At 49.2% G+C, this 25,182-nt stretch overlaps 1 protein-coding gene across 1 annotated transcript; it reads left to right on the top strand.

The window, feature by feature from the left end:
- The first annotated feature begins 4,353 nt into the window (after positions 1-4,353).
- ELAC2 (elaC ribonuclease Z 2) lies at positions 4,354-24,728 on the top strand. The gene is made up of 24 exons (XM_045824052.1): positions 4,354-4,644; positions 5,205-5,255; positions 5,395-5,465; positions 6,224-6,288; positions 7,561-7,618; positions 8,482-8,550; positions 9,829-9,936; positions 10,916-10,974; positions 13,310-13,368; positions 13,456-13,528; positions 14,148-14,260; positions 14,753-14,848; positions 15,821-15,959; positions 16,041-16,126; positions 17,868-17,986; positions 19,096-19,192; positions 20,808-20,946; positions 21,434-21,472; positions 21,613-21,722; positions 22,375-22,474; positions 22,552-22,672; positions 22,847-22,925; positions 23,301-23,445; positions 24,067-24,728. The coding sequence occupies exons 1-24, from the start codon at positions 4,415-4,417 to the stop codon at positions 24,289-24,291; spliced, it is 2,451 nt and encodes an 816-aa protein (XP_045680008.1). The 5' UTR covers positions 4,354-4,414; the 3' UTR covers positions 24,292-24,728.
- The last annotated feature ends 454 nt before the right edge of the window (positions 24,729-25,182 follow it).

The raw sequence follows: 25,182 nt of genomic DNA, 5'->3' as shown, positions 1-25,182 counted from the left end.
CAGGTTGTTGTGTCCTCCCCCAGTCTTTCCTCGTACAGGAGCATCTCTGGTGTCTCTCTTGTGTCCTGTTCTCCTCTTCTTATAAGGAATTCCCACACTACAGCCTCATTTTAACTTAATTACCTGAATAAAAGCCCTATGTCCAAATGCAGGTACATCCTGTGGTTACCAGGGGTTAGGGCTTTGATACAGGAACTCTGGAAGAACATAATTTGGCCCACAAACATGGGGTACAGAGGAAGTCCACACAGTGTCCAGGCAAATGGACAATCCATCTGGTCCTCAGCCACTGCACCTGGGATACTCATCACAGAAACACCCAGGTGCCCGGGCAGCCCTTGCACGCTGCAGTCCCACAGCCTGCAGAGGCTCTGCCCAGGGGACAGGGCACAGGTCCCCCTGCCCTTCCACCCTCTTTGCCTTTGCTCACTCCTGCCCCTTGGTCCCAGACAATCCGTCCCTGCTGCACAGAGTGTCCTCTCTCCCTTTACTGTTAGCCAAGACACTGTGTGTCCAGCACATCCCCTCTCCCCAGGAGCTGACGCTTTTGAAACAAAAGCAAGGAGGACCCCAGGGCTACTCCTACTTGATTCACCACCTTGCCCTTCTCCTGAGACATTAAGGGTAGCTCACTGGCTGCTTGAAGTGGGGGAGGGGAGACCCAAAGAAGAGGAAAATATCTCAAAATGATATGCCTGGCTTTGTTTGAAATACATAAAAGATAACACAAATGGTTGGATGGACAGAGAGACATGACATGCAATAAAGTACATATAGTGAATGTTAATGGTGGTATCTAAGTAGTGGGTGATGAGTGTTCAAGGGATGTTTGAAAAATTTCAGTATAAATTGGTAGTGGTGGGGGCAATACTAAGGTTCACATTTGCCAGCCTCCTGCCAGTCCATAAGTTCCTTGACTAAATGCGCTGGCTTTTTCTTACTGACAACTCAGCGCTTAGCACTTCGTAGCCTTAAAAGTAAGCTCTAAAGATAGCTGGACACTGAAGGAACCGCAGCCTCGGAAGCCCAGCATTCCCCAAGCTGGGGCACCACGGAGCCCTCTAGTGGTGAGGGCGCTCACTGCACTCCTTGGGGACCGGTTTCGCGGACCGGTTTCGCGGACCGGTTTCGCCGCCACAGGAGACCTGGAGCCACCAAGACAATACATCAAGGATGTGAGAAGAATCTAGAATGTGCCCTGAGAGTTGATAAGACTTAACTGCTCCAGCCTATTGCCAGTTGAGCGCACCTACTAAATGAGTGCCTAGCACCCCTTCAACCTGATGAGAATACTCTCATCAGGTCAAGAGGGAGTTCGTTGCCTCGCAGCCTAGCCTCTCTCTCTCTCTGTCCCTGGGCAAGAGTCTGTGAGGAACCAAGACCCCTCATTTCAGGCTCCAGTTCAATTGCCAGCTGGAATCATAACAGAGAGCCCCTGCAGTTAGTTCTGACCTCTGAGGCCTGGGGCAGCAGACACAGGGAAAGCGGGGGTGTGCTGGCTGTTGAAGGGCTGGAGGAGGAAGGGATGGAGCAAGCGGGTTTGGACTGAATTGTGTCCCCTCAAAATTCATATGGTGAAGCTCCAATGCCCAGAAACTCAGAATATGACAGTGTTTGGAGAGAGTGTGATTAAGTTAAAATTGAAACTGGAAAAGCCAGAGTTCATGCTTCCTGTCACTACCAGAGCCGATAAATCAAGGGTGTTTGGCCCCGCACGCAGCCTGCAGCCTGCGGGCCACACCCGGGCCCCCAGTGGCTATGAATTCAGTCCAACACAAAACTGTGAATTTACTTAACAGATTATGAGATTTTTAAAATTATGTGTCACAATGTATTTAATGTGTGGCCCAAGACAACTCTCCTTCTTCTAGTGTGGCCCAGAGACACCAAAATGTTGGACACCCCTGCAATAGGCAGAGACAGGGATTGAATCTTTATGAGCACTTTATTCATATGGCCAGCGATCTGAAAAGCCAGCAGGTTATGTGCCCTAACACACCATTTTAAATTCCATTTCAAACTGACCCTTTTTATAAGCAGAGAAGTGTAGGTAAGGGGTTTGGAATTCTGGGAAAAAGTTAATCAGATAAAAGCTGCAACATTCCTTATCTGTGTCCTTGGCAGTGGGCATCTCCCCTGGAGCACAATGGCTCAGATACCATCTTGATTGCTTGAAGTCCTCCTGGGGCAGAAAGGTGGAACTGCCTAAGGTCTCCTGGGGTCAGGGTGGGTCCTACCTTCAGTTCCTGGAATGATAGCTTTTTACATACATTGATTACTAGCTCATTAGCTATTACCTAAAAATAAAATTTTCCAGCATTTGAGCCTCCCGTCATGGGGACACTTCTGTCTCTGTGCCTGTGATCTACCTATTCTTTGGGAGGTACCAGTCAGACCATCCCCTCTTCTGATAACACATTCCTTCCTGACTTGATGGAATTTGGGGCCCTGCCAACTGCAAGGACCAACCTAGGTTGAGCTACTCAGCTCTTCCTAATTCCCTAACATTAATTGCTTGCCACCAGCCCAGGAGGTAAGGCTTACAACAGAGATCCAGACCAACAAGCCCTGCCCTTATGGAATTTACATTCCAGTGCAACCTCAGTTCAGGGAAGCCTTAGCAGTCGTCTTCTCCACACACTAAGCAAAAAACATGACCCAGAGCATCAGTGCAGAAGAGCATTCTGTGCCCTGGAAACTATAGCCACTAACTGTCCTGAGCTTCACATAAGTACAGGAACAAAAGCAGTTCTTCCTATATTTTTAAGGTATAAATGGTCTGGGATTACCTGACAGAAATGAGCCTGGGAACCACTAAGACAGAAGAACCAAATTTTATTTTTTTTGCATGGAATTTAATATTTCTTTTAAAAGGATCAAAGTAGTCACCAAGGGAAAAATCATTATTGTATTGTACTTCCTAATATCTTTTTTACAAGTTTTATAGTGTTTTTTATTTTCCTCAGTTTTATTGAGATATAACTGACATATAACATGGTATAACTTTAAGGTGCTACGATTTATGTAAGTTTATATAGCAAAATGACTACTGCAATAAGGTTATTTAATACATCCATCACCTCACTTTTTTTTGTGTGGTCATAATCTTTAGGATCTACTCTCTCAGTAACTTTCAAGTGTGCAATACAGTATTATTCACTATAATCATCGTGCTGCACATTAGACCCCCAGAACGCATTTGTCTTATAACTAAAAGTTTATATCTTTGACCGCCTTCATCAACTTCCCATAGCCCTGAGCCCCTGCTAACCACCAATCTACGTTGCTTCTATGCTTTTCTTTTTATTCAATATAAAAATGAAATCAAATTGTATTTGTCTTTCTCTGGCTTAGCGCACTTAGCATTGCTAATCTTAAAATAGAAGGCCAAACTGAGAGGCAGCATGCATTTATTTGTGAGCAAAGTTCTGATTAGGAGACAAGGCAAGCGATATTTATGAGATTACATCAATAGAAGGAAGGTGTTTCTATAGGTGCAGACAAGATAACAAAGTGATGTTAATTCCAGGGAATGTTCTCAATTTTCATTTCAGTAGTCATCAGTCAGGTAGTGATAATATTTGCTTTCTCATTTGGGGCTGCAATGTTGCTCTAGGTCCTGTCCAAAAATTATTTTGCCCCTTTAACATTCCAAAGGTTTTAGCAGGAACTTCCTCAAGTTCGTCTGGAACGGCGCTCCTGCTCCAAAATTAAAGTGGGTCTGTCTATATTATTTTGCAGCATAATTCCTAAGGTTCATCCATGGTGTTGCAACTCCTTATTTATTATGACCGAATAATAGACCCAAGACTCCTGCTCCAGAGCTTGTTATGTAACCCCAACTGCTATTCTTGCTTTTCTTTCCAAAAGCCAGTAAAAGCAGTCATTTGACACATGTATTCGTTCGAATTACACTAACATTCTCTATAATTTATTTCCTCACAAGTAAATCTAACACAACCACAAGCAAGATCAAACGAAAGAACCAGGGCACTGACTTGCTTAAGAGGACAGCTCACAACTGCCGGCGTCGGGGCTCGAACCCCTTATAAGAACTGGAAACTCCAAAGACCAGCTCCTGAGCTGGTAGTGCTTTTTCCGTCCACGCTCCCCAGGAAGCCCCACCCCGGGCGAAGGACGATTTCCGTGAAATATTGACACGGGGAAAGCCGGAAAAAGACAAGAGGCGGGGTCAATCAGGGCGCTCTAGCATCCCCCGACTCTATGGCTACCGCCAATTGACAAGTCCAAGAGGCAAGGCTCCTCAGTATTGGACGCGCAGCCTCGTGTAGGCGGGCAGCTCGGTTTGCGACATGCTGATTGGCTGTATCTACCATGAGGTCGGAGGGGCGGGGCACGAGGCGTGCGGACTAGGTGACCGGTTGCATTTCTCAGCCTGCGTGAAAACTGGCGCATGTGGGCTCTCCGCTCGCTGCTGCTGCGGTCCGCGGCCAGGCGCACCATGTCTCAGGGACCCGCCCGCCGCCAGCGTCCGCCTAAGGATCCGCTGAGGCACCTGCGCACGCGGGAGAAGCGCGGCCCGTCCTGGGAGCCCGGGGGTCCGAACACTGTGTACCTGCAGGTGGTGGCTGCTGGCGGCCGGGAGGTGGGCGCGGCGCTCTATGTCTTCTCCGAGTACAACCGGTAAGTGAGTCGACCCTGGAGTCCGTCCGCTTACCGAACCCCGCCCGGCCCTCCGTGTGCGGGCCCGTGACACGTGGGATTTCGCCATTGCCTTTCAACTTTGTCTTTGGGTGGGTGGGGCATCCTAGATCCCTTACCTCCCACGTCCCTCTCGTTTCCCGGAGTCCCTGAAGAACATCAGACTTGGGTATAAGCGTCCTCTTTCCTACCCGTGGGCTCCGAGTGCCCCCTTGACACTGACTGTACGCAACCCCTCCCGTGCACACCAAAACGGGACCTCAGTTGGTGTGTGAGGTCGACAGGCCTGGTTATAGGGAAAGGACCTGTCTGGACCGCATCCCCAGCCTGCACAGCTCCCAAACCCCACCTCGTCTCTGCTAGAACCTCTCAAAACCCAGTATCCTAATAGCAGAAGTGTGGCCAGGTAGTGCAACATGGATTTTTAGGTTTGGGTTTGTTTTTTTTTTCTTCCCCTGAGTGTACAAAAAAACATCTAAACAGTGGCAGAGATTTTACAAAATAGAATCTGCTAAGTAACTTCTATTATGTTTATTCTGTAGGTATCTCTTCAACTGTGGTGAAGGTGTCCAGCGACTCATGCAGGAGCACAAGTGAGTCAACTGCTTTCTTTTGGGGCGAGATAATTATGGGCTTTGAAAGCTGAGGTGAGAAGCAGGAGTGTTTTTATAGCAGAAGAAAGGGTCCCTGGTCGATCCATTTTGTTGTGGTCAAATGTTTTCTCTTTCTCAGACTGAAGGTGTCTCGTTTGGACAACATATTCCTGACCCGAATGCACTGGAGTAATGTCGGGGGGTTGTGTGGTGAGTATACTCTTTCCAGGGCCAGAGACAGGCAGGATGTCTGTGGGATTTTAACCTGCCTTGCCCTTTTTTTTTTTTTGCTTATCTTCTGAGACCAGGGCTGATGGAATTCTTTTTATGCTATGCCAGTCAGCTACAGCATAGAGATCATCAAAAGCAGTGACTCAGTATAGAAGAGTTTAATGTGGATACTGCCCTCAAATGGTCCCATCCACTCGTTTATTAAGTTGCTGGACTGGAGATGTGTGACAGTAAACTGGAACATGTCCTGATGGTGATTATAGGAACTGTGCTTACCATCAAGAATGTCAACAGCTACACAGATACCCACTGTCCAGATTATCCCATTATTAATGCCCGCCTGCTATGAAGGTCAAGATTGTGCTGCCACCAAATTCTGTAAGCCTTGTAATGCGGATAGGAAGGAGTGTAGTGTTGTACTAGTTGCATTTTCAGAGCTGAGAAGAATGAAGCAAGAAGATGTCTAGGCTGCAAAAATTTAAAACCATTCTTCACCTGAATGATTTCATACCTGAGGTGACTGATTGTCTCACCCCAGTATCAGTCCTGTTCATTCTAAAGGCATCTAAGGGATATCTGGTGTCCCTCATACCTCTGGCCAGCGTCACTTCTGCTGTACACATGTTCTTGATCATTCACAGCTGGAATGAGCAGAAAAATAGCTGGTTTTTAAAAAGTTCTCCTGCTGGTGGTGGCTATAGGTCAGAATAGTGAGAGATTTGATTTGTCTTTTTCAGGAATGATTCTTACTTTAAAGGAAACTGGGCTTCCAAAGTGTGTACTTTCTGGACCTCCACAACTGGTAAGTCTCTCCTGACTCAGGTTTCAAAACTAACCACACACTTTAAAAGTTACAACAAGCATTTTCATGTTTTCATCAGTCTTCTGCTCTCCAGAGATTATCAACAGTGGAGTAAACCCTTTACCTTTCAAGATAAAGAGGCCTGAGTCTAAAACTTACTAAATGTATAACCCTGAAGAAGTTACCTCTTGGAGCCTCAGTTTCTTCATCTATAAAATGGCTGTCACGTTTCATAGAGTTGTGAAAGATTAAATGAGATAACACAGATAAAGCACTAAATCTCTTAGCTGTTTGGCACCAAGTAGGCACACAATAAATGTTAGCTTTTATTCTTAGCTATTTACCAAATTTCAGACATTTCATATCTTATGACTGTTGAGAAGTGTGCATGTGGTTGTAACTGTTGAATAAACAGTTCATTTCCCAGTTCTTAAGATGAAGGCAGCCAATCACCAAGTACCATTAATTGTCTCCAAAGTAATGTCTCGAATCCATCCATTTGTCTCCATCTCATTTGTCTTCATCTCTGTCAACTGCCCCCGCCTATTGGGAGAGCTTCCTATATCCAGTCTTTCCTCTCTGTAATCCACCCACCACACCGTAGCCAAGGGAACTGCTTTCAGGCTTAATAGCAGAAAGTTACTTTCATCCTAGAAGCCTCCAGTGGTTCCCCATTCACTATATTCCAAACCCCTTGTCTGGCCCACAAGTCCTGCAAACCTTGGCCCTTGCCCACACTGGCATCCATATCCCAGTACCAAGCTGGAGCAACACAGGCCAACTCTTAGCCACACTGCGCCCCACCAAAGCTCCTTCCCATCTCAGGGTTTTCATCCATAATCAAGTTCCTTCTGCCTCCTTTCATCTCTGCCTCAGTCTTTCTGAACTTTCAGGGCTCAGCTAAAGGTCATTGGCTCAGGAGCTATCCCTGACTCTCCAGACAAGTTATATCCCAGCCCCCAGCATTTTTCCTGTCTCTTAAAGAGCACTTAGCACAGCTGCCACTACCTTGTTGTTTGTGTTGTCATTTGTTTCATTTTTGTCTCCTCCTCTGACTCAAAGTTTCCTGAGGGCAAGGACCCCATCTTCCCCTCACTGCTAACTCCTTGGCATCTAACATGGAGTGAATACTTGGTAAATGTTTGTGGAGAAGAAGTTTAAAATAGTTATTCAAGGTCATGTTGATACCTCTTATGTTCTTGAATACATTGTTGCCTTCTGTATTTACGCAGCCACTATGGCTCACTTCTTTCTCTTCATTCTTTTTTGTAGGAAAAATTCCTAGAAGCTATCAAAATATTTTCTGGTCCATTGAAAGGAATAGAGCTGGGTATGTCCCCGACTCCGCCTCATTGTCTCTCATTTCTTCCTCATGTGTGCCCCAGTCTGTCAAATTAGAATCCATAAAGATTTATGTAAATTAAACCTTAAAATGAATCCTTCATCAACATAGATGCATTTTAAACATCGCCTATTACACTTTCTAGGCCCCCACCTCATATCCCCTAAATAGAGGCTGGAGATGGTTCTCAGAATCCAATTACCTTGGATTCCTAGCTGTAGGCAGGAAGGGTGTGAGCAGAGAGACCTACAGGTTTTGTCTCCATCCTTTTACACTGACCCTTAGTTTTGACTCTGCCACATGGGGCCTCGCCACAGGGAAAGGCTGACCCAGGACGGTGCAGGCCCTGTCCTGGAAGCTGTGTGCTCCTCCAGCTTATTTGTGCTCCCCTTCTGCAGAAATACCAGTGTCTTGTTTCAGAAGCCATACTTGCCCTTACAGTTGAGATGGCAGATTCTCTGGCCTCATGGTGTTTATGTATTAACATGTGTCTCTTAAATTTGAGTATTGCTTTCTTTTTTTAATGCATAGTCACCAGTGATCATAATATATCTTTTTGTTTGGCCATAGCAAATATATTATTTATTTTGTTATTTAATCTTTACTGTATTTTTTCCATTACTATTTAGACCCCTTATATGCTTCTCCCCCCAAGTAAATATTATAACTGAATAAAAATACATGTTGCTTCTTTTGCCCAAGTTTTAATTTACCCAGACATTCTGGTTTTAGTGCAGATTCTCACAAAAATTCCAAGGCAGTTTGGTTGCTTGTGGTTGCTGATCTGTAAAGCTCACCTTCACGCACATCTGTGCTAATGCGGTTGCTTTCCTGATACCTCTTTCATGCAGCGGTGCGGCCCCACTCTGCCCCAGAATACAAGGATGAGACCATGACGGTTCTCCAGATCCCCATATACAGTGAGTGCGGGAGCCATGTGTCCTGGGGGCGGGGGGGGGCACGCAGGTCCTGGGCACAGGGAAGGTGGCTGAAAAGAGAAACTGCCTGAACGCTGGCTTGGTGTATACCCAGCTTTATTTTCTGAGCATCATTAGGGAATTGAACTGAGCTATGGTTCCTGCCCTTAAGGACCTGATGATCTTAAGGACAAAACATTTAACTCACATGTAATGACAGTGCCTGTACTTTGGGGTACTAAGTACTTCAGGTGCTGGCAGAAAATAATCAGTACAGTGCTTATAGATTTGCATATTAATTGCTTGGGGTTTATTTGCCATGATGTAAATACCTCCTTTGCTGTGAGGATTCTGGAGAGGTATACATGATACATGTTTTTAAATACATAGCAACCTAATAGAATGTTGTCAGAAGGTCAGAAGGTCACAGGAGGGCCTTTTCAGGCCCCAGGGCCAGATGATGTGGCTTTGACCGAGAGAGAAAGACTGCTTGCACGTCAGGCCCTGCTGTGTCAGCATCATCCTTGCATCTGGCTGAGCACACTCCGTGTCAGCCTTTCCAGACTGCCAGGAGAATTCAGAGTCATTTCTCTGACACTGCTAACTAGTGTGATGCTTGCCAGGTGCTGAAGGCATACAAGTGAGAGCCTGCAGCAAAGGCCAGAGTGGCCTGAGACCTGACCCCAGCTCACTCCTGCTCATATGTCTTCCCTTTTCTGACCCCCATCCCCACCAACCCTCCACTGTTTCTGTTTCTCCCTCCCCAGCACGGGGCAGTTCACTTTCACATGTATTTGTGTAACCAGCATGAACTTGCTCCACCGGCCGGCATAGCTGTCCTAGTGCACAGTCAGCACTGAGGGACTGAGCATGCCAGAGGAGCTGGGCACTGGCTTCCTTGAGCAGCATTTCTTTCTTTCTTTCTTTTTTTCTTTTGATTGTGAGATTTAACTGATTGCAAAATTATGCCCCTTCTCAGGTAGGTGGGTAACTTTTGGGCCTAGGTCTGTTTATCGAGAGTGATAATAATGAATAAACTAGCCAATTACTTGCATGCTTTTTAGTTAACAAACCCTGTTGAGTTCCTAGTATAGCCAAGGCTCTGAGCTGAGCAGAAACGTAAAGACAAGTACGATGTACCCATGGCCCAGAGACCAGGTGGGGAGGTGGCTGGTCCTTGCTGTAAGAGAAGGCATGCTGTTCCCACATGTGAACATCCAGGCCCTGCCTGGGAGCTCACCTGGCGTGGTAGGTAACTTGATTGTTTCCCATCCTCACCAGGTGAGCAGAAGTGTGGAAATCACCAGCCGTCACAGAGTCCAGAAAGGCTCAGTCCGGAGCAGTCTGCAGACTCTGCACCAGCTGAGAATGAACAGCGCTTTCCGGATGGTAATGCTAATTGAACAAAACAGTGCGCTGTCCAGAGAATTCTGTTTTCTTAGTCCATTGCCACTTCGTGCCCTAAATGAGAACCCTCATCACAGGAAGGCTGCCTGTGTAAAACAGACTTGTTACTTTCACATTAGGACGTGGCCCATGGGGGGCTGGGAAAGGGCGATAAATGTGGCAGTGCAGGGCTTTGAGGCCCATCAGCAGCCCCTGGTGTGCCCCAACTTTTGTGTTCAGTTTACCTAGAAGCAAATTGATTCATACAGAGGCTTTATGTTTTTGATTACTACGACATTGATGCAGATTAACTTTTCATGAATGCAGAAGCTGTAACTGCTTAGCTGTAAAACAGTCAGATCAATGGGTTGATCTGCACCTCTTGTGTCAGAGAGGCAACCTACTGAGAAACTGAGTTAAAATGCCAAGAGGAGATATATCAATGGAATTGGACTGCTTAAGGATTCTCTGGGCGAGGCTTGATGAGTTTCCTGTGCACCCTGAGGAGTTCCCTGTGCGCCCTGAGGTGGTGGCTGTCTGGTGGCTAGAACAAGGCTGACCCTGTCAGCACCCTTTCTCGGGTGGCTCGGGGGGAGACTGGCACCCAGTCTTTCTCTGTGGGCCTTTTAGGTTTTGTTATTTCACATATGCTTGTTGATACTTATTTATAAAGCACCTTGCAACTTCTTTTTGATCACTCCTCCACTCCTAGGTAAAATATGTCATTTTTATACTTTTCACTTTCCATTCTGAGCTTTTCTGGTTGGAGTTTTTACATTTTTCACTTGCTCAGATTTCAACATGAGTAGGAAAATCAGAAGCTCTGATTAAAAAAGAATACCATTGCTTCCTTCAACCTTTGTATTGGAAGGATTACATCTGTTTTATTTTGTGTAGAGTCAAATTAGGTACCAGCTGATCATTGATCTGTGAAGCCTGTAAACCTTCACATGTGTTATAATCAGATTGGTTTTCTTCTCAGATGTGAGCCAGAGAAGGGGTGGCAGGGACCCTTCCTTGGTCGTGGCTTTCGTCTGTAAGGTAAGCATCTTCCCCGTGGGCTTTGTGAGCGTGTGCATGGTGAGCTAGTGCTTCCTAGAACTCCCGGGTAGCACCTCCTCCGCCACCTGGGCCAAGATGAAACACGGATGCCCCTGTATTTCCCAACATGCCACCTATGCCATTATATTCTTTCAGATTTTCTTCCATTGTTCTTTTGGTCTGCCTATATGTTCTTTTAGATTTGGCTATGTTTCTGAAGTTCAAGACCATTTTTTAGAGAAAGTTTTATTCTTTTTTTTTTTTTCAAATGAATCAGGCCTTTATTCCCCTCTCTTTTAGTTTGTATTATTTAACTGCTGACATTGGGACTAATTTAATATTGGCTAGTGTCCCCAAAGACCCTGATTTGCAAATCCGAAGGTGCTCAGAGTCTATGAGAATGTTATTACAAAAAGGCGTTTTTCAGGTCTGACTAATGGCCTGTTTTTAGTATGACTTTGCATTAAAATTTTATTGTAATCTGCAACAGACAGTGTTGTCTGACCTGTGGTCAGACACTGTTTTGTTGCATGTGTTGGAGGGGGGGCTTTGATTTATTTTTTAAAACAAGCAACATTGATTTTAAAACATATTTGTAATTTTCATCCAAATTCTAACAAGTGGAAACAATTATGAAAGGTCAGTGGTGATATTAGTTATTAGTTGAAAGATCATTGTCAGTATCACCTATCAATTTATTTGAATAATAACTATAATTCTTATAAAAGTTAAATATTGCTGATAAGCTTAGTTGTGTATTTTTTGGGTTTTTAGGAAGCAGAATAATGTTTTTGAAAGTAGTTTATGTGGTAAACTGCCTGGTGGAGTGGATTGCGTAGAGCGGGATGGTATGTGTTCTGACGACAGGCCTCACCCCTACCAGCCCGGGCAGCTGGTCCGCCCCAAGGCCCCAACCCCGAGGGCCACAGGCTGCTGCTTGGGCCTGCCTCCAGCCTGACTGTCCGAGGCCGCCTCCAGGAGCTGCTCTCACTGGCCCAGCCTCTGGCCCCTTTTCCCTCGTCTAATCATTTGCTGTTTCTCTGCTAAGGGTTTGGAAGGCAGGAAAGCTGAGCTCGCTCAAGTTATGGGAGGTTGGCGAGAACAGGGCCTGTATGGAGAGGGCCTGACCCGAGAGCTCAGGTGCCCGGCAGCAGTGTACTGCTCGGACTCTGTGGGCCTGCGTTCTGGCTCTCCTCTGTCTTCCACATGCTCTGCTCCCCTTGCGTGGGAGCAGCTTTCCTTGTGGGCTGAACTCAGCTTATAGTAAGGGCATGGGTTTTACCTGCCTAAGGTCTGCACATTCCTGTTAGACATTAGAAGCATTCAGTTTTCATCTTCAGATGCATTCGGGGCTGTGTGGAGAGTGCTCAGAGCAGCGCTTGTTACTGTCACTGTCTAAAAGCATCATCTCAGCTCTGTCATCTTTGTGTTACACGCACACACTTAAAGCTGTGATCCCTCCCCTAGAGTAAGGTTTTCAAAGACAGAAAATTCTAGAATCCTAAATAGGGTTTATGATCCAAATTGGAGACTTTGCCCTACGAGTAATTTCTTAGCTTCAGGAAGTTAAAATAATATGCAAATGGTTTATATAAAGATTTAAAGAAGAAAATGAAAATCAAATATAATTGACTACCCAAAGACTTACTAACACTTTATGCCATTTCTGTCTTTTTTTGTGCTCTTACTATGTTAGAAATGTAGATACCAAAAATGCCTGGACAAATTTTTAAGTACAGAATGATTATGAGGTTTTGTGGTAGGATTATTATTTTCTAATATAATAATAGCATATTAGAAATATAACAGCATTTCTCCAGTATAAAAAAAAACAGCATTATAATGCCAAACATGTGAAAAACAGAGGAGAGCACTGCCCGCACTGTGCCCTCGCACCGCGGGGGGACTGCCATGCCGCACGGTGGCTGCACTCGCCCCCGCAGGCCCGTGCCCTCAAGATGCCCCTGCAGCTCTCCACAGATGCGGGCAGGACAGCAACACGGAACGAGGGTACTTGAAGGATCCTCTTTATTTGCTATAAAAATAGCAAGTGGGTTACATTTTATTAAATTTAGAAGGAATTAATGTTGGGAAATAAAGCGCTGTGTTTTTCAATCATTCAGCTTTTATCACTAAAGCATTTCAAAATAAATAACTTCTTCAGAATAGAGTATACTTTATCAGAAAGCAATAACCTAACCTGCAGTCTAATGAAGTATTATAAAATAACAGTAATTAAAAAGTAAAACCAGAAAGATGCACTTATAAGAAAATCGATTAAAACCAAGCTTCTTCATTAGTCACTGAAATTACATTTGGGTTCTTTTCATTCCAGCTTCACATGAAGAAAGGAAACTTCTTGGTGCTCAAAGCCAGGGATCTGGGCCTCCCGGTGTGAGTGGCAGGGACTGTGGCTGCCAGGGGTGGATGGGTCCCCTCTCACTTGGAAAGCAGATCTCACAGACCGCCTCCTCGTTTCAGGGGGACAGCTGCCATCGCTCCCATCATCGCTGCTGTCAAGGACGGGAAAAGCGTCACTTTTGAGGGAAGGGAGGTGAGGTGCCCCACTGTTGTTAGGATTTTTCAGCATCTACAGGGAAGGTTGCACAGAGCCGCTGTCTGGCTCAGGCCCTGCAGAGTACTTCTGAGGGAAGTGGAGCAGCTTGGATAGATTGCATCAGCTGGCTAAGCAATAAAATGAGATCTGTTGTCTAGACTTGTGCATATCAGTGCTGGCTGTGTGGGGTGTTTCTGTTGCCCATTTAGGATCTGGGGGTCCTCCTCCTAATAGGGTGGACTCTTTCTCTTGTCCTTGAGCTCAGGGAAGACCCCCATGAGGATGGACTTTGGGATGGCCCAGAAGACTGCCGCCATATTCTCGACCAGGATGTTTTCTCTAGCATGTAGGGATTTTAGGACCAGTGGCCACGGACCTGAGAGAACCATGCATGCCACGCCTGGCTTTCTGGCCACTGGCAATTTGAAACACCCCCTGATAGTCAGGTGCCTGCCTGAGCAGGAGCAGAGGGAGCAGGAAGGATGTAAGAGGTAGTCCTTACAGGGGGTCTGTCCTGCTCAGTGGGGCTTATGCAGCATCACAGAGGACTGGAAGGCTGCTGGGTGTATTTGCTGGACTGCTCTGGGAGAGCCTCATGGCCCCAATGATTTTGCAGATTTTGCCTGAAGAGATCTGTACTCCTCCGGATCCCAGCCTTGCTTTTGTTGTGGTTGAGTGTCCAGACAAAGGATTCATTCAACCCATCTGTGAGAATGCTGCTTTCCAGAGGTAATATGACAGGTCCTGGGGGGACAAGTGTGAGCCGGCCACTGCTCTCAGAGCCCAGCAGCATTAACAGGGCGTCCTCTGACCTGTGGTTGCTCCTGGCATGGAGCTGGTTGTCTGGGAAAACTCACTGTCTGCCTTTCAGAGGGTTGGTCCCATGGCAGGATTTATGCAGTGACTGGCAATGATGGGCTTTGTGGGTTTCCCAGCCTTGACATGAAGTTAGAAAAGACGGAAGAGCAGAAACCTCTGAGGACTAGGAAATTATGGGCCAGTTACAGTTCTGAGTCCAGGGCAGGCCCTGAGCTTGCCGCACAGAGGAACCCTGGGTCAGTGCTGGGGCTTCAGTGTGCTCAGGCACGTCTGGGGGCAGCTGGGACCAGCCTGGCTGGGGTGCACCGAGGGGCGCCCCTCCCTGGCTGCCCAGTCCCGTTTGTGGACATTTTGAGTTTGTATCATTTCATAAAGCAAAGCCCTATCCTTCCTCCCACCCAGGTTCCAAGGAAAGGCTGATGCCCCCGTGGCCCTCGTGGTTCACATGGCCCCGGAGTGTGTGCTTGCGGATAGCAGGTACCAGCAGTGGATGCAGAGGTATGGTACGAGCCACATTTCCACCCTCCACTCTTTGAAGTGCCTCCTGCCCTTACTTCTGTGCCCACCTAAGCTCAGGGATTCCTGCTGTCCCGGAATCCTGAGAGCAGCTCTCAGTATCCCTCATGTGAAGAAGTGTCACCGCTAGGGGGCACAGTGTGTGCACTTGTCCCGCCTGTGTGGGGCTCTCAGTTCACATCAGCTTTCACGGTCTGCAGTCAGCATCTGAACTTGTGCTGCCTTGTTGTTGACAGTTCCGTGCATAGAGCCTAAAGAAGAGACTAGTGAGTTTAAAATAATAGCTCCAATTTATTAAACACCCATGCCCTCCAGTATGTTAAATATTCTACAGTTTGTTTTCTTTAATCTTCCTAACAACCCTGTGAGTCAGATGATCTAGTAGCCAAATTTAGTCCCTAGAAGGGGAGCACATTTTCCTGTTGGCTTCATTGGCTGGCCAGCACCACGTGGAAGGAATTATTTGCATTGAACTCACAGCGCATAGTGATGTGGGTGGCCTTCCAGCCTAGCCTACGTGTCCTATATCTTCCCAGCGTCTCCCTTCATCTCTTCCCCCATGAGCCTGGCCATCTGTCACTGCTCAGCTCTCTTCGTCCTCTGCTCCTTCAGAGTTGAGTCTTAACACTCATTATCTCTTTTCCTCTTACTAGGCTTTTTATTCCGTCCTTCACTCCACTTTGTTTCCAGTCTCTAGTGGTAGGCTCCAAACATTGTAACTTTCCTTATTTTTTTCTGGTATTTTTTTTTCTGGTTTGAATTTGGGGAAAAACTAGACTTTGATATGAGAGAAGTAGGGTTAAGTTTGGCCATTTAGCAGCAGTATTTCTGGCCAAGCCACTCGCTCCCTTTGCACACTTCCACCTGCACCACCACCTCTGGTCTCCAGTGCCACCCCTGCAGTGGGAACGCCCCCTTAAGGATGCCGGGAATGCACAGTCTGTTTCTTCGTAGGTTTGGGCCTGACACCCAGCACCTGGTCCTGAATGAGAATTGCACGTCTGTTCACAACCTGCGTAGCCACAAGATTCAGACACAGCTCAACCTCATCCACCCCAACATCTTCCCGCCACTTGCCAGTCTCCACTGTAAGGTAGTGTCATAACACGGTCCTTGTTGGCCTGGTCCCTACCCTTTTCTGTCTCTCCAGGGAGTGTGTTTTTCTCTCCTGCAGGAAGAAGGCGCCGCCATCACTGTGCCCACAGTCCGCGGGGAGTGCCTCCTCAAGTACCAGCTTCGTCCCCGGAGAGAGTGGCAGAGGTCTGTGTGGTGCTGGGCCTGCAGCGCCATCTAGGTCAGGGCTTGGCAAGCCTTTCTTGTGAAGGCCAGGTAGTAAATACAGTTTTAGGCTTTGCAGACTGTGTGGTGTCTGTCAGAACTAGTCAACTGCCACTGTCCCACAAGAGCCAGCAAGAGACACACATAAATAAATGCATGTGTGTGGCTGTGTGCCAACACAGATTGATTTGCTGAGACAAGCTGGCTCTGATTTGGTTGGGGTGGAAGGTGGGGTCCAGCGATGACCCTTTTCTGCACTTGTTTCCTCTGAGAGTAACAGGGTTACCTGCTCATTGTTTTACAATGTGGAAAATCAGAAGTGCCTGGTGAAGAAAATCAATCCCCCATAATCCCTTCTTCCATACAGGAGAGTAATGGTTAACAAATTGTTTTTTGAACTTTGAGTAAACGGGGTGTAGTTTAAAAAGAGCATGTGGATGTGCTGCATATATACATATGACACTGTATTAGTGTGTAGTCTTCCCTGCATCGTTATGTAGTCTCCAGCATGAGGTTTCACTGACGTTCCTGATAGGGATGTTGGTTAATTTGAGACGTTTCCACGTTTTTGCTGTTTTAATGAAACATGAAATGTCTTATGTAGAAATCTTTGCTAGAACTCAGTTCCCTTAGGGCATCTCTTAGACACAAGGTACCGAGTCAGTGTGACTCTGACCCTTCAGCAGGCACTGGGTAAACATACGGCCACCCAGAAAGGCTCTGCAAGCTGCCTTCCACCCAGTGACCTTAGAGGAGCTTGCTGCCATGCATCATCACTTGTTAAGATCCGAGTCTTGCATAGCTTGAGGTTTCCGGCCGTCTCCGTAGAGTCTGTGTTAGAACGGACCAGGCTCCTCCAGGTCATCACTGGACGCTGAGTGCTGCTGTGGAAGAGGCAGTGGCAGCATGACTGGGGCCCCCAGACCACGTCTGGAGAGTGAAGAGCTCATGGTCCCTTTGTCAGCATCTGCAGACAGTTTGTAAAGCCGTGATTTACAAATGTAGCCACTCCCCCAGCTCACCTTGTACCTGTGGGAAATAGAATTCCCAAACCTGCTGACTTGGAATCTTGAAAGCTAGGCCTGGGACTCCGTTCATAAGTTCCCAGGTGATTTTAGTGCTCAGTAAGGTTGAAGGGCCACTGACCCAAGCCTTGCTGCATGGTGTGGCCAGGACCAGCAACACAGCGTTATCTGAAGGCTTGCTAGAAATGCAGTCTCAGCCTGCACCCCAGAGCCACTGAGTCAGGCCCTGCAGCTGGACGACATCCCCAGGAGGTAACTTGTGTGCACTTCAGCTTGAGAGGCCGTGCTCTCGGGCTGTGCTGATTAGTGGCAGTGGTTTTTCTCTCTCCCCCTCCTTTCCCCCAGCCCTCTGGGGAATGCTGGAGGCCGGGGGTGTCTACTGAGTAGAGACCAAGGATGCTGTACAGGACCCAGCCCCCATGCCAGATGTCAGTAATGCCAAGGTTGTCAGGCTCTGAGCCTGGAGATGTTCTGAGGAGCTAGAGCTGGGCAGAGCTCACTTGGAGACGCCCTGCAGCTGACAGAGGTGCCACATGGCAGAAGAGAGCTGCCCAAACTCTCAATTGCTTAGTCTTCAATCCTGATGTGAAACAACTTTCTGCAGACTTTCTGTACACATGGATTCTGGATCTCCAAACTGGTGTTTGTTTGTGGCCATATGCCCCTTTTGGTCATCTGAAATACGTTTCTCTTTGCAGGGATGCCCTCATTACTTGCAATTCTGATGAATTCATAGCTGAGGCCATGGAGCTCCCCAATTTCCAAGAGAGCGTACAGGAATATAGGAAGACGGCTCAGGACGGCCCAGCCCTGGCAGGTGAGGGAAGGACCACAGCCCTCTGCACTCCTGCGGGTGTCTTCGCAGTGCCAAGTAGTATCAGCGTGGCTCACTCGGACAGGCTGCAGTCATTCATGCAGCCCACTGCTTCCCTGCTTTCTCTTTAGTGCCTGCCCCCTTCCGGACCAATGACATTGGAATGCTTGGTGATGGCACACAGGCATTCTCGACAAGACACCTGCTGAGGGCAGCAGTTCTGGAAACTCCAGTGAGATGCTAGAAAAAGCTTTGAACCGGGACTTGGCCTGATTGGGATCTAGTCCTGGCTTGGCCATAAGGACCCACAGAAGGTTCTGGCCACATCCCCCATCTTGTTGGGCTTTCACTGCCCCATGAGGAAAAGTAGTTAGGGGCAGTACCTGACCCCTGCTCCAGTGGTTGTCCAGTGCCATCTTCGAGAGATGACAGAGATAGAGAAGGCTGGAGTGGAAGGCAGGTTTGGGGTGCTCATCGAGTCAGCACCAGGCAAGTGGAAACCTCACTTCCTCTAGTCGCAGGCACCCAGTGCTTGGGGAATACTGCCTCCCCTGGCCTCACTGGCCTTGGGGTTTGTGACTGGATTTCTGGTTCCTGTGTTCAAGACTCCCTGAGATAGTGCTTGCCGACGTGCGCACGGTGCCTGCCGATGGGAGGGGCTGCGGAAGGGTCACAGGGGGCAGAACTGGCTCTCCGGGTTTCCACTCTGTCTCTGCCTTCCTCTCTGGAGAGCTGACCCTTGAGCCCCTCTAGTCGCCACCCCCCCCCCCACCCCCCACAAGCAGGTTGCTGCTGGGCTGTGTGAGCACACAGCAGGAGGTGCCAGTGGTGCTAAGAGCTGCTTGGAGATAGCACCAGCCCCTTGAGGTAAATGCTGATTCTAAGCACAGAGAATTCCCCTTTGTAATTTAAAAACTTAGAGCAGTTATTTTGAATTCATTTGCTGCACCTCCCAGACAGATAGCCTTTTTCCCACAAGCAGCCTGTGGCCCCTCTCACAGTGGCCCTTACACACAGGCGTCCTCCCGAGACTCTGGACTTACTCATGTCAGGGCTGACTGCTGGCTCACACTCGACCCAGGGAAATTAACTCTGTATGTATTTTTCCATAGAGAAAAAAAGCCAGTATCCAGAGATCATCTTCCTGGGAACAGGGTCTGCCATCCCGATGAAGATTCGAAATGTCAGCTCCACACTTGTCAAGATAAGGTAGTAGTGCTTTCCCGGGAGGTGTCTGTCCAGTGAGGAGCGCTCTGGTCTTCTAGACAAAAGCTCCTCTGCACACATCAAGTTATTTTGAAAATGTAACACACACTGTAACACCCTGTGAGGTTGTCATCTTGCTAGAGTGTTCCCAAAGAAGGGTAGTGGCCTAATGCATTTTCTAGTCTCAATAGCTGACTTAGACTTCTGGGAATCACTGAAATTTGTCATCCATATACTTTTTGATAAAAATATCCCATTATGCCATATACCATGCAACTTCCTAAAAAATTACCTCACTTAATTTTCACATTAATCCTATGAAGTAGTGACTACCCATTTTATTGGTGAATAAACTGACACTCACAGAGGTTACCTGTAAGTGACAGATGCAAATGTGAGCTGGTGTCTTAATCCCTGCATTGCACTGTCCCCTAGCTCCGTGCTGCTCGAGTGTGACACAGCCTCTGGGCTGGCACATGGGTTTTGTGTTCAGCCCTTTGGTTGGATGGCTTTTAGTTAGTTGATTCTGTTGGGTTTGCCTAGTGTCGTTTCTCTGCAGAGATTAATTGAGGGCATTCCGAAATGTTCATGGTGTACCTGTGAAAAAGTGAGACTCAAGGACCAGGTTTTAAAATTTTGCTTTGACATCTTAGGTGTCAGTGGTGGATGATACACAGCAATTAGAAGATGCACCCTGGTGTCAGATATATATATATAGATCGGGGATTATTTTTTGTATAACCAAGGCAGTGCAGTAAAGCTGCTGGGTGTGGCCAGCCTTTTGGAGCTGAGAGCGGCTCCTGGAGCCCACAATGGTTCACCTGAAAGGTGCTGTCACTGGCTTGTGTTCCCCACTGCACTTTATTCCACAAAGGGGTGCAGGACGCTGAGGCTTCTCTCTGAGCATGGGCGCAGCCATCCTAGTCTCCCAGCTCTCCCCAGGAAGGAAGAAGGCCTGCGGGAGGCCTGGCCCTCCCACCCCGGTCACGGCTTCTAAGACAGCTGCTCCTCCAAGTAGCCAGCAGAGCTTGTGGAATGAAGTTCCCCGAGTCCTGCCTGAGGCCAGGTGAAGTGAAGCTCCAGCTGGTGGCTGGGAGCGACATAACTTTCCCCCAGGGGAACATCTGTGGCCTGTCCTGCACTGGCCACCTTTGAGGACATGGGCTAAGAAAACCAGACCTGCTTGGAAAGGGGTGAAGCAGCCCAGGGCAGCCAGATCTCCTACGTGCCCAGTGCCCACCCATGGTGTTATCCTGGATGTGGTGACACCAGTGGGTGTCGTCACATCCGATCTGAATCTTCAGGGACTCATTGTTAGGATTAGTAAATGTCTTACCCTCTTATTCCACATAAGCATCTTCTTGAGGCCCGGCGTTTGTGTAGCTCTGTGTACTTTTCATGATCTTTAAAGGGCCTCAGGGTCCCGTGGATAATTTTCCTCTCTAAGAATGGATGTTACAGCGGCCTTCATGTTGGAGACGGTGCTCAGGGAAGCAGCATGGGAGGCTGGGGGAGCCAGGCCGTCCCACAGTGGCTTGCCCCTCTTCTCTCGAAATCAGCCCCCTGGGCTGTCGGGGGCCCTTCATCTCAGCGCCACACATCTCCCTCCTCTCCGTAGCTCCGACAGGGCCCTGCTGCTGGACTGTGGTGAAGGCACGTTCGGGCAGCTGTGCCGTCACTACGGAGATGATGTGGACAGGGTCCTGGGCAGCCTTGCCGCCGTGTTCGTGTCCCACCTGCACGCGGATCACCACACGGTGAGTGTGGGGCAGGGGCGCCCCCGGGGGGGGCTGCTGCTCTCCTTCCCTCTCGCTCCCAAACACGCCCAGAGCTTTGGCTTGTCATCTCTCTAGGTAATGGTCTGTCACAAACCCCAGTGCAGTAGTTCTGCCCACAAGAATGTATTGTCTTTCTGTTTGCTCTGCTGTCCTGTAGCAATAGGGGCTTTCGCCTTCACCCAGGTTGTCTTCAACCTTCTCACACGGCCTGGTCAGGGGAAACTGAAGGCTGAGCTGGGAGGCTTGTCTCCGTGGGGCAGCTGGGCCCCCAGCCACTCCCTTCTCTTTTCTGACCATGTTGTGGTGAGATTTCAGGACACGGGTCGGCATGTACCAGCACCCACTCCAGCGGTGTTAGAGGATGGTGGCCAACAGAGAGCTGGGAACCGCCGCAACGTGACCCGATGACCCCAGTACAGGGTCAGGTTTGGAAATGTCTAACCCGTGTCTCCTTTCTCCTTCCCAGGGTTTGTTAAATGTCCTGCTGCAGAGAGAACGAGCTTTGGTGAGTGTGGCACTTGATTTTATTGCCATTTGAGTTTGCTTGGATCATATTGGATCCATAAATAGCTTTACCTCCTGCCACTCCACAGTAGTTTGATTGCAGTGTCTGCCATTGATTTGATCCTGGTTTTGTTGTTTCAGGCATCACTGGGCAAGCCCTTTCACCCTTTGCTGGTGGTAGCCCCCACCCAGCTTAGGCCCTGGCTGCAGCAGTACCACAACCAGTGCCAACAGGTTCTGCATCACGTCAGGTGAGCTGCCAGGCAGCCTGCACCCCCAGGCTGTAGTCTTCCCCCTCCTCTGCATGGTGGGGGCAAGCTCCAGGTTGATCTGAGGCAGTCCGTGATATCCCCAGCACCTTCCCTTGACCTGGCCGCAGACGGCAGAGGCAGGGGAGAGATGCTTTGACTCAAGTGTAAAAACTGTTAGATGATTCCCACTTAAGTGTCTGTTTTCTTGGCTGTGTTTCCTTGTAGCCCTCATTTCAGGTCTGATCTAAGCTTTAGACTTTTGCCAACACTTCTCCATAAAATAGTCGCAGGGCCAAGCGCCCGCGTGTTGGCGAGCACAGAGACTGTCCACGCCAGGTGGGTGAGTGGCAGGAGTCAGCCCTGTCCTCACCTTGTGGGGAAGGAGCCCATGTGCCTGGAGCCCAGCCAACCTGCCTGGGAATGGCCTGCGATGGCCTTTACTGGGGGCAGCTCACCCATTAGGTTTTTTTCAATGGCTGGTGGTTTGGTTTGGTTTGGTTCTTTTTCATAGACTACATTTCCCATCTTAGTGACTGTGATTTAAATTGTTTTTTTTTTTTATAATGACTTTGGGCCTTTCCAGCCAGAAACTTAAACTTTGATTTAAGTTAAATTTTTAAAAATATTTGTTTAAATGTTTTATTTCTCACAGTATGATTCCTGCCAAATGCCTTCAGAAAGGAGCTGAGGTTTCCAACCCCACAGTTGAAAGGTTGATTAGTTCACTGCTGAGCACCTGTGATTTGGAAAAGGTATGGACAGCCGCAGGTGGCGGGGAGGCAGGGAAGAGGCAGGGAGCGCAGCTGCAATCGCTCCCCTGCACCTTCAGTTTCAGACCTGCCTGGTCCGACACTGCAAGCATGCTTTTGGTTGTGCGCTGGTCCACACGTCTGGCTGGAAACTGGTCTATTCAGGAGATACCATGCCCTGTGAGGCTCTGGTCCAGATGGGTGAGTAGGGGCAGCCGATTCTGGTCCTGCCTGGCGGCCTCTGGTTGTCATTCCTAACATGCAAACATGCCACAGGGTAGGGGAGCGAGTGCTGGCCGGGAGCCAGCTGTGTGGACTGGGGCCGAGTGCTTTGGCAGCAGAGGACACTGCTTGACGCCTGTGCTTACTCCCTAGGAAAAGACGCCACCCTCCTGATACACGAGGCCACTCTGGAAGATGGTCTGGAACAGGAAGCTGTGGAAAAGACACACAGGTAGCGGAGACTGCTGAGCCGTCGTCACGCACGCCCTTTCCCTCCCCCCGTGGCAGTGAGTGCCTCATGTCAGTCCTGCAGAAAAAGACTGTCCTCCAGTGGCTTGAGGCAGGCCCGCTTCCCCCCAGAGCACTGTGTGGGCTTCTGATCCATGGTAGCAGTTTGCTGCTGGGCCCTTCTGCCTTATTTCTGTGGAGTTCCGTAGGCACGGTTCTCAGAGCAGCATAACTTTAGAAAGAATTAGAAATACACTGGAATCAACTGGAGCCACTGAGGGAATTAGGAGGGGAAGGGGGAAGGTGGGGCTGGACTTAGCAGGGGAAGGTGCGGCTGGGGACAGGGCCCTTAGGCCTGCCTGCTTTCCTCGCCTGGCAGCACGACCTCCCAGGCGATCGGCGTGGGGATGCGCATGAACGCGGAGTTCATTATGCTGAACCACTTCAGCCAGCGCTACGCCAAGATCCCCCTCTTCAGCCCTGACTTCAACGAGAAAGTTGGAATTGCCTTTGACCACATGAAGGTGTGTATGGGGTGGGCTGCATGGGGTGGGGCCGAGGCGGAGGGACAGCGCTGCTCCTGCACAAGGAGGCATGGTCGGGCTCGGGGCCAGCCTGCCGGAAGGTGCCCGTCACCATGCTACGACCGGCCCTGGGTTTGCAGGCCAGCCCGACCTTCCTCAGGCCCTTCTAGACAGACATCAGCGTCGATCGCTGGAAATTACTGAGAGCCTCTTGGAGGCTCACTGTGTTCCCACCATCCCATCACATGAGCCTGACCAAAGCCTGGAGATGGGATGTCCTCCCCTCCCCTCTCCTCTCGTGAGTGGGAAAGCCAGGCCTGGCCCCCGGCACAGGCTGGGCCTCCTTATGAAGAGCTTGATGCTCAGAGCGGGAAAGCCTTGTGTTTTTGAGGCCTCTTCAGCTTTGCTGCCCTGGCCTGGCAATGGGGATCTGTGCCTTCTTTAGTTCCCTCCCTCTCTCCATGGAGTTTCCTTTTCTTTCCCAGTTGTGGTCTGTTGACTCCAGGGTTGCTGGGAAGGGGACCTGGTGCCTGCAGTGTGAGCACATGTTTCCCTACTCCCACTCCTGCCCCGCCCGCCCAGCCCTTCTGAGCTGTCCTCCGCCTCCGTCCTGCCTTCCAGGTTTGCTTTGGAGACTTCCCCACGGTGCCCAAGCTGATTGCCCCGCTGAAAGCTCTGTTTGCCGGTGACATTGAGGAGATGGAGGAGCGCAGGGAGAAGAGGGAGCTGCGGCTCGTGAGGGCGGCCCTCCTGTCCAGCGAGCAGGTGGACAGCGAGCCCCAGCAGAAACCGGCACATGCAGAGGAGCCTCAGAGCCCACAGCGCAAGAAGGTCAGGGCGAAGTGACAGCCAGGAGTGACCCTGTACTCGGAAGGCTCACATCCTCCACCCCGTGCATGGGCACCGTGTGTGCGCCCTTTGCCTGGTGGAAGCCAGAGGGCGCCGTTCCGCAGGGGGCACAAGGGAGTAGGCGGTGTGAAGCTGGGCAGGGACTGGCGGACTGGTATGCTGGATGTCTCTCAGTAATGGGGCCTGGCAGAGCCGTGGACAGAAGGCTGCTGAACAGAGGAAATCAAGGGTGACTGGAATCCAGTGCCATTGATACTAAAGTCACATGGAAAAATGGCACACCCAGGCCTTCTCTGGCCAAATTATTCCCTCTGTACACCAGAGACAAGTCATTTCCCAGGGAACATCGGGTTGTGGCCATGAAGTCCAAGTATCCAAGACTCGAGGAGACGTATTTCCAAAGACAGAGAATGCAATAAAGATTCCGTTTGGAACTCGAGTGCTTTGTTTCATCCTGGTGCCACCTCTGAGCAAGAGTCTCCCTCTGCCAGCTCCAGGGCGAGACCCCCAGGAGTGGCTCTCAGCCCGGTGTTCTAGCGAGGCAGGCTGTGCTGGCTGACAGCGGCCTGGTTCCCACACCGGCCACTGCTGGGCCCACATAGGGTCGGGACAGCACAGCCTGCCCTTATCCTGGGAGCAGCGCGGCCAGTCGATGGGCTGTTCCGTGGCCAGGCGAGAACGACTCGCTTGCCGCCCTTCTGAGCACTGAGGGGTAGCGCGATATAAGGCTGTCTTGCCCTCCTTACGAGATTTAACAACACGAGGTTAGTGCCTGAGAATTAAAAGAAATGTTAAAGGTAAACCCAGTGTTTATTTGTATATTCTCCCTACCAAGGAGAACAGAGACACTTTAACAACCCGGGTGCTGAGGGAGCCGCGAGGGCAGGC

Source organism: Phyllostomus hastatus, unplaced genomic scaffold, assembly GCF_019186645.2.
Source record: "Phyllostomus hastatus isolate PE091 unplaced genomic scaffold, TTU_PhHast_1.1 phas_scaffold_55, whole genome shotgun sequence".
NCBI lineage: Eukaryota > Metazoa > Chordata > Mammalia > Chiroptera > Phyllostomidae > Phyllostomus > Phyllostomus hastatus.
The sequence above is the reverse complement of the archived record's forward strand: the minus strand, read 5'-3'. Positions and strand labels throughout refer to the sequence as shown.

Coding starts and splice junctions, on each gene's coding strand:
- ELAC2 (XM_045824052.1), top strand. CDS start 4,415: ATGTGGGCTCTCCGCTCGCTGCTGCTGCGGTCCGCGGCCAGGCGCACC. Junction 5,466..6,223: donor TAATGTCGGGGGGTTGTGTG/GTGAGTATACTC, acceptor TGTCTTTTTCAG/GAATGATTCTTACTTTAAAG. Junction 10,975..13,309: donor TCGTGGCTTTCGTCTGTAAG/GTAAGCATCTTC, acceptor TTTTCATTCCAG/CTTCACATGAAGAAAGGAAA.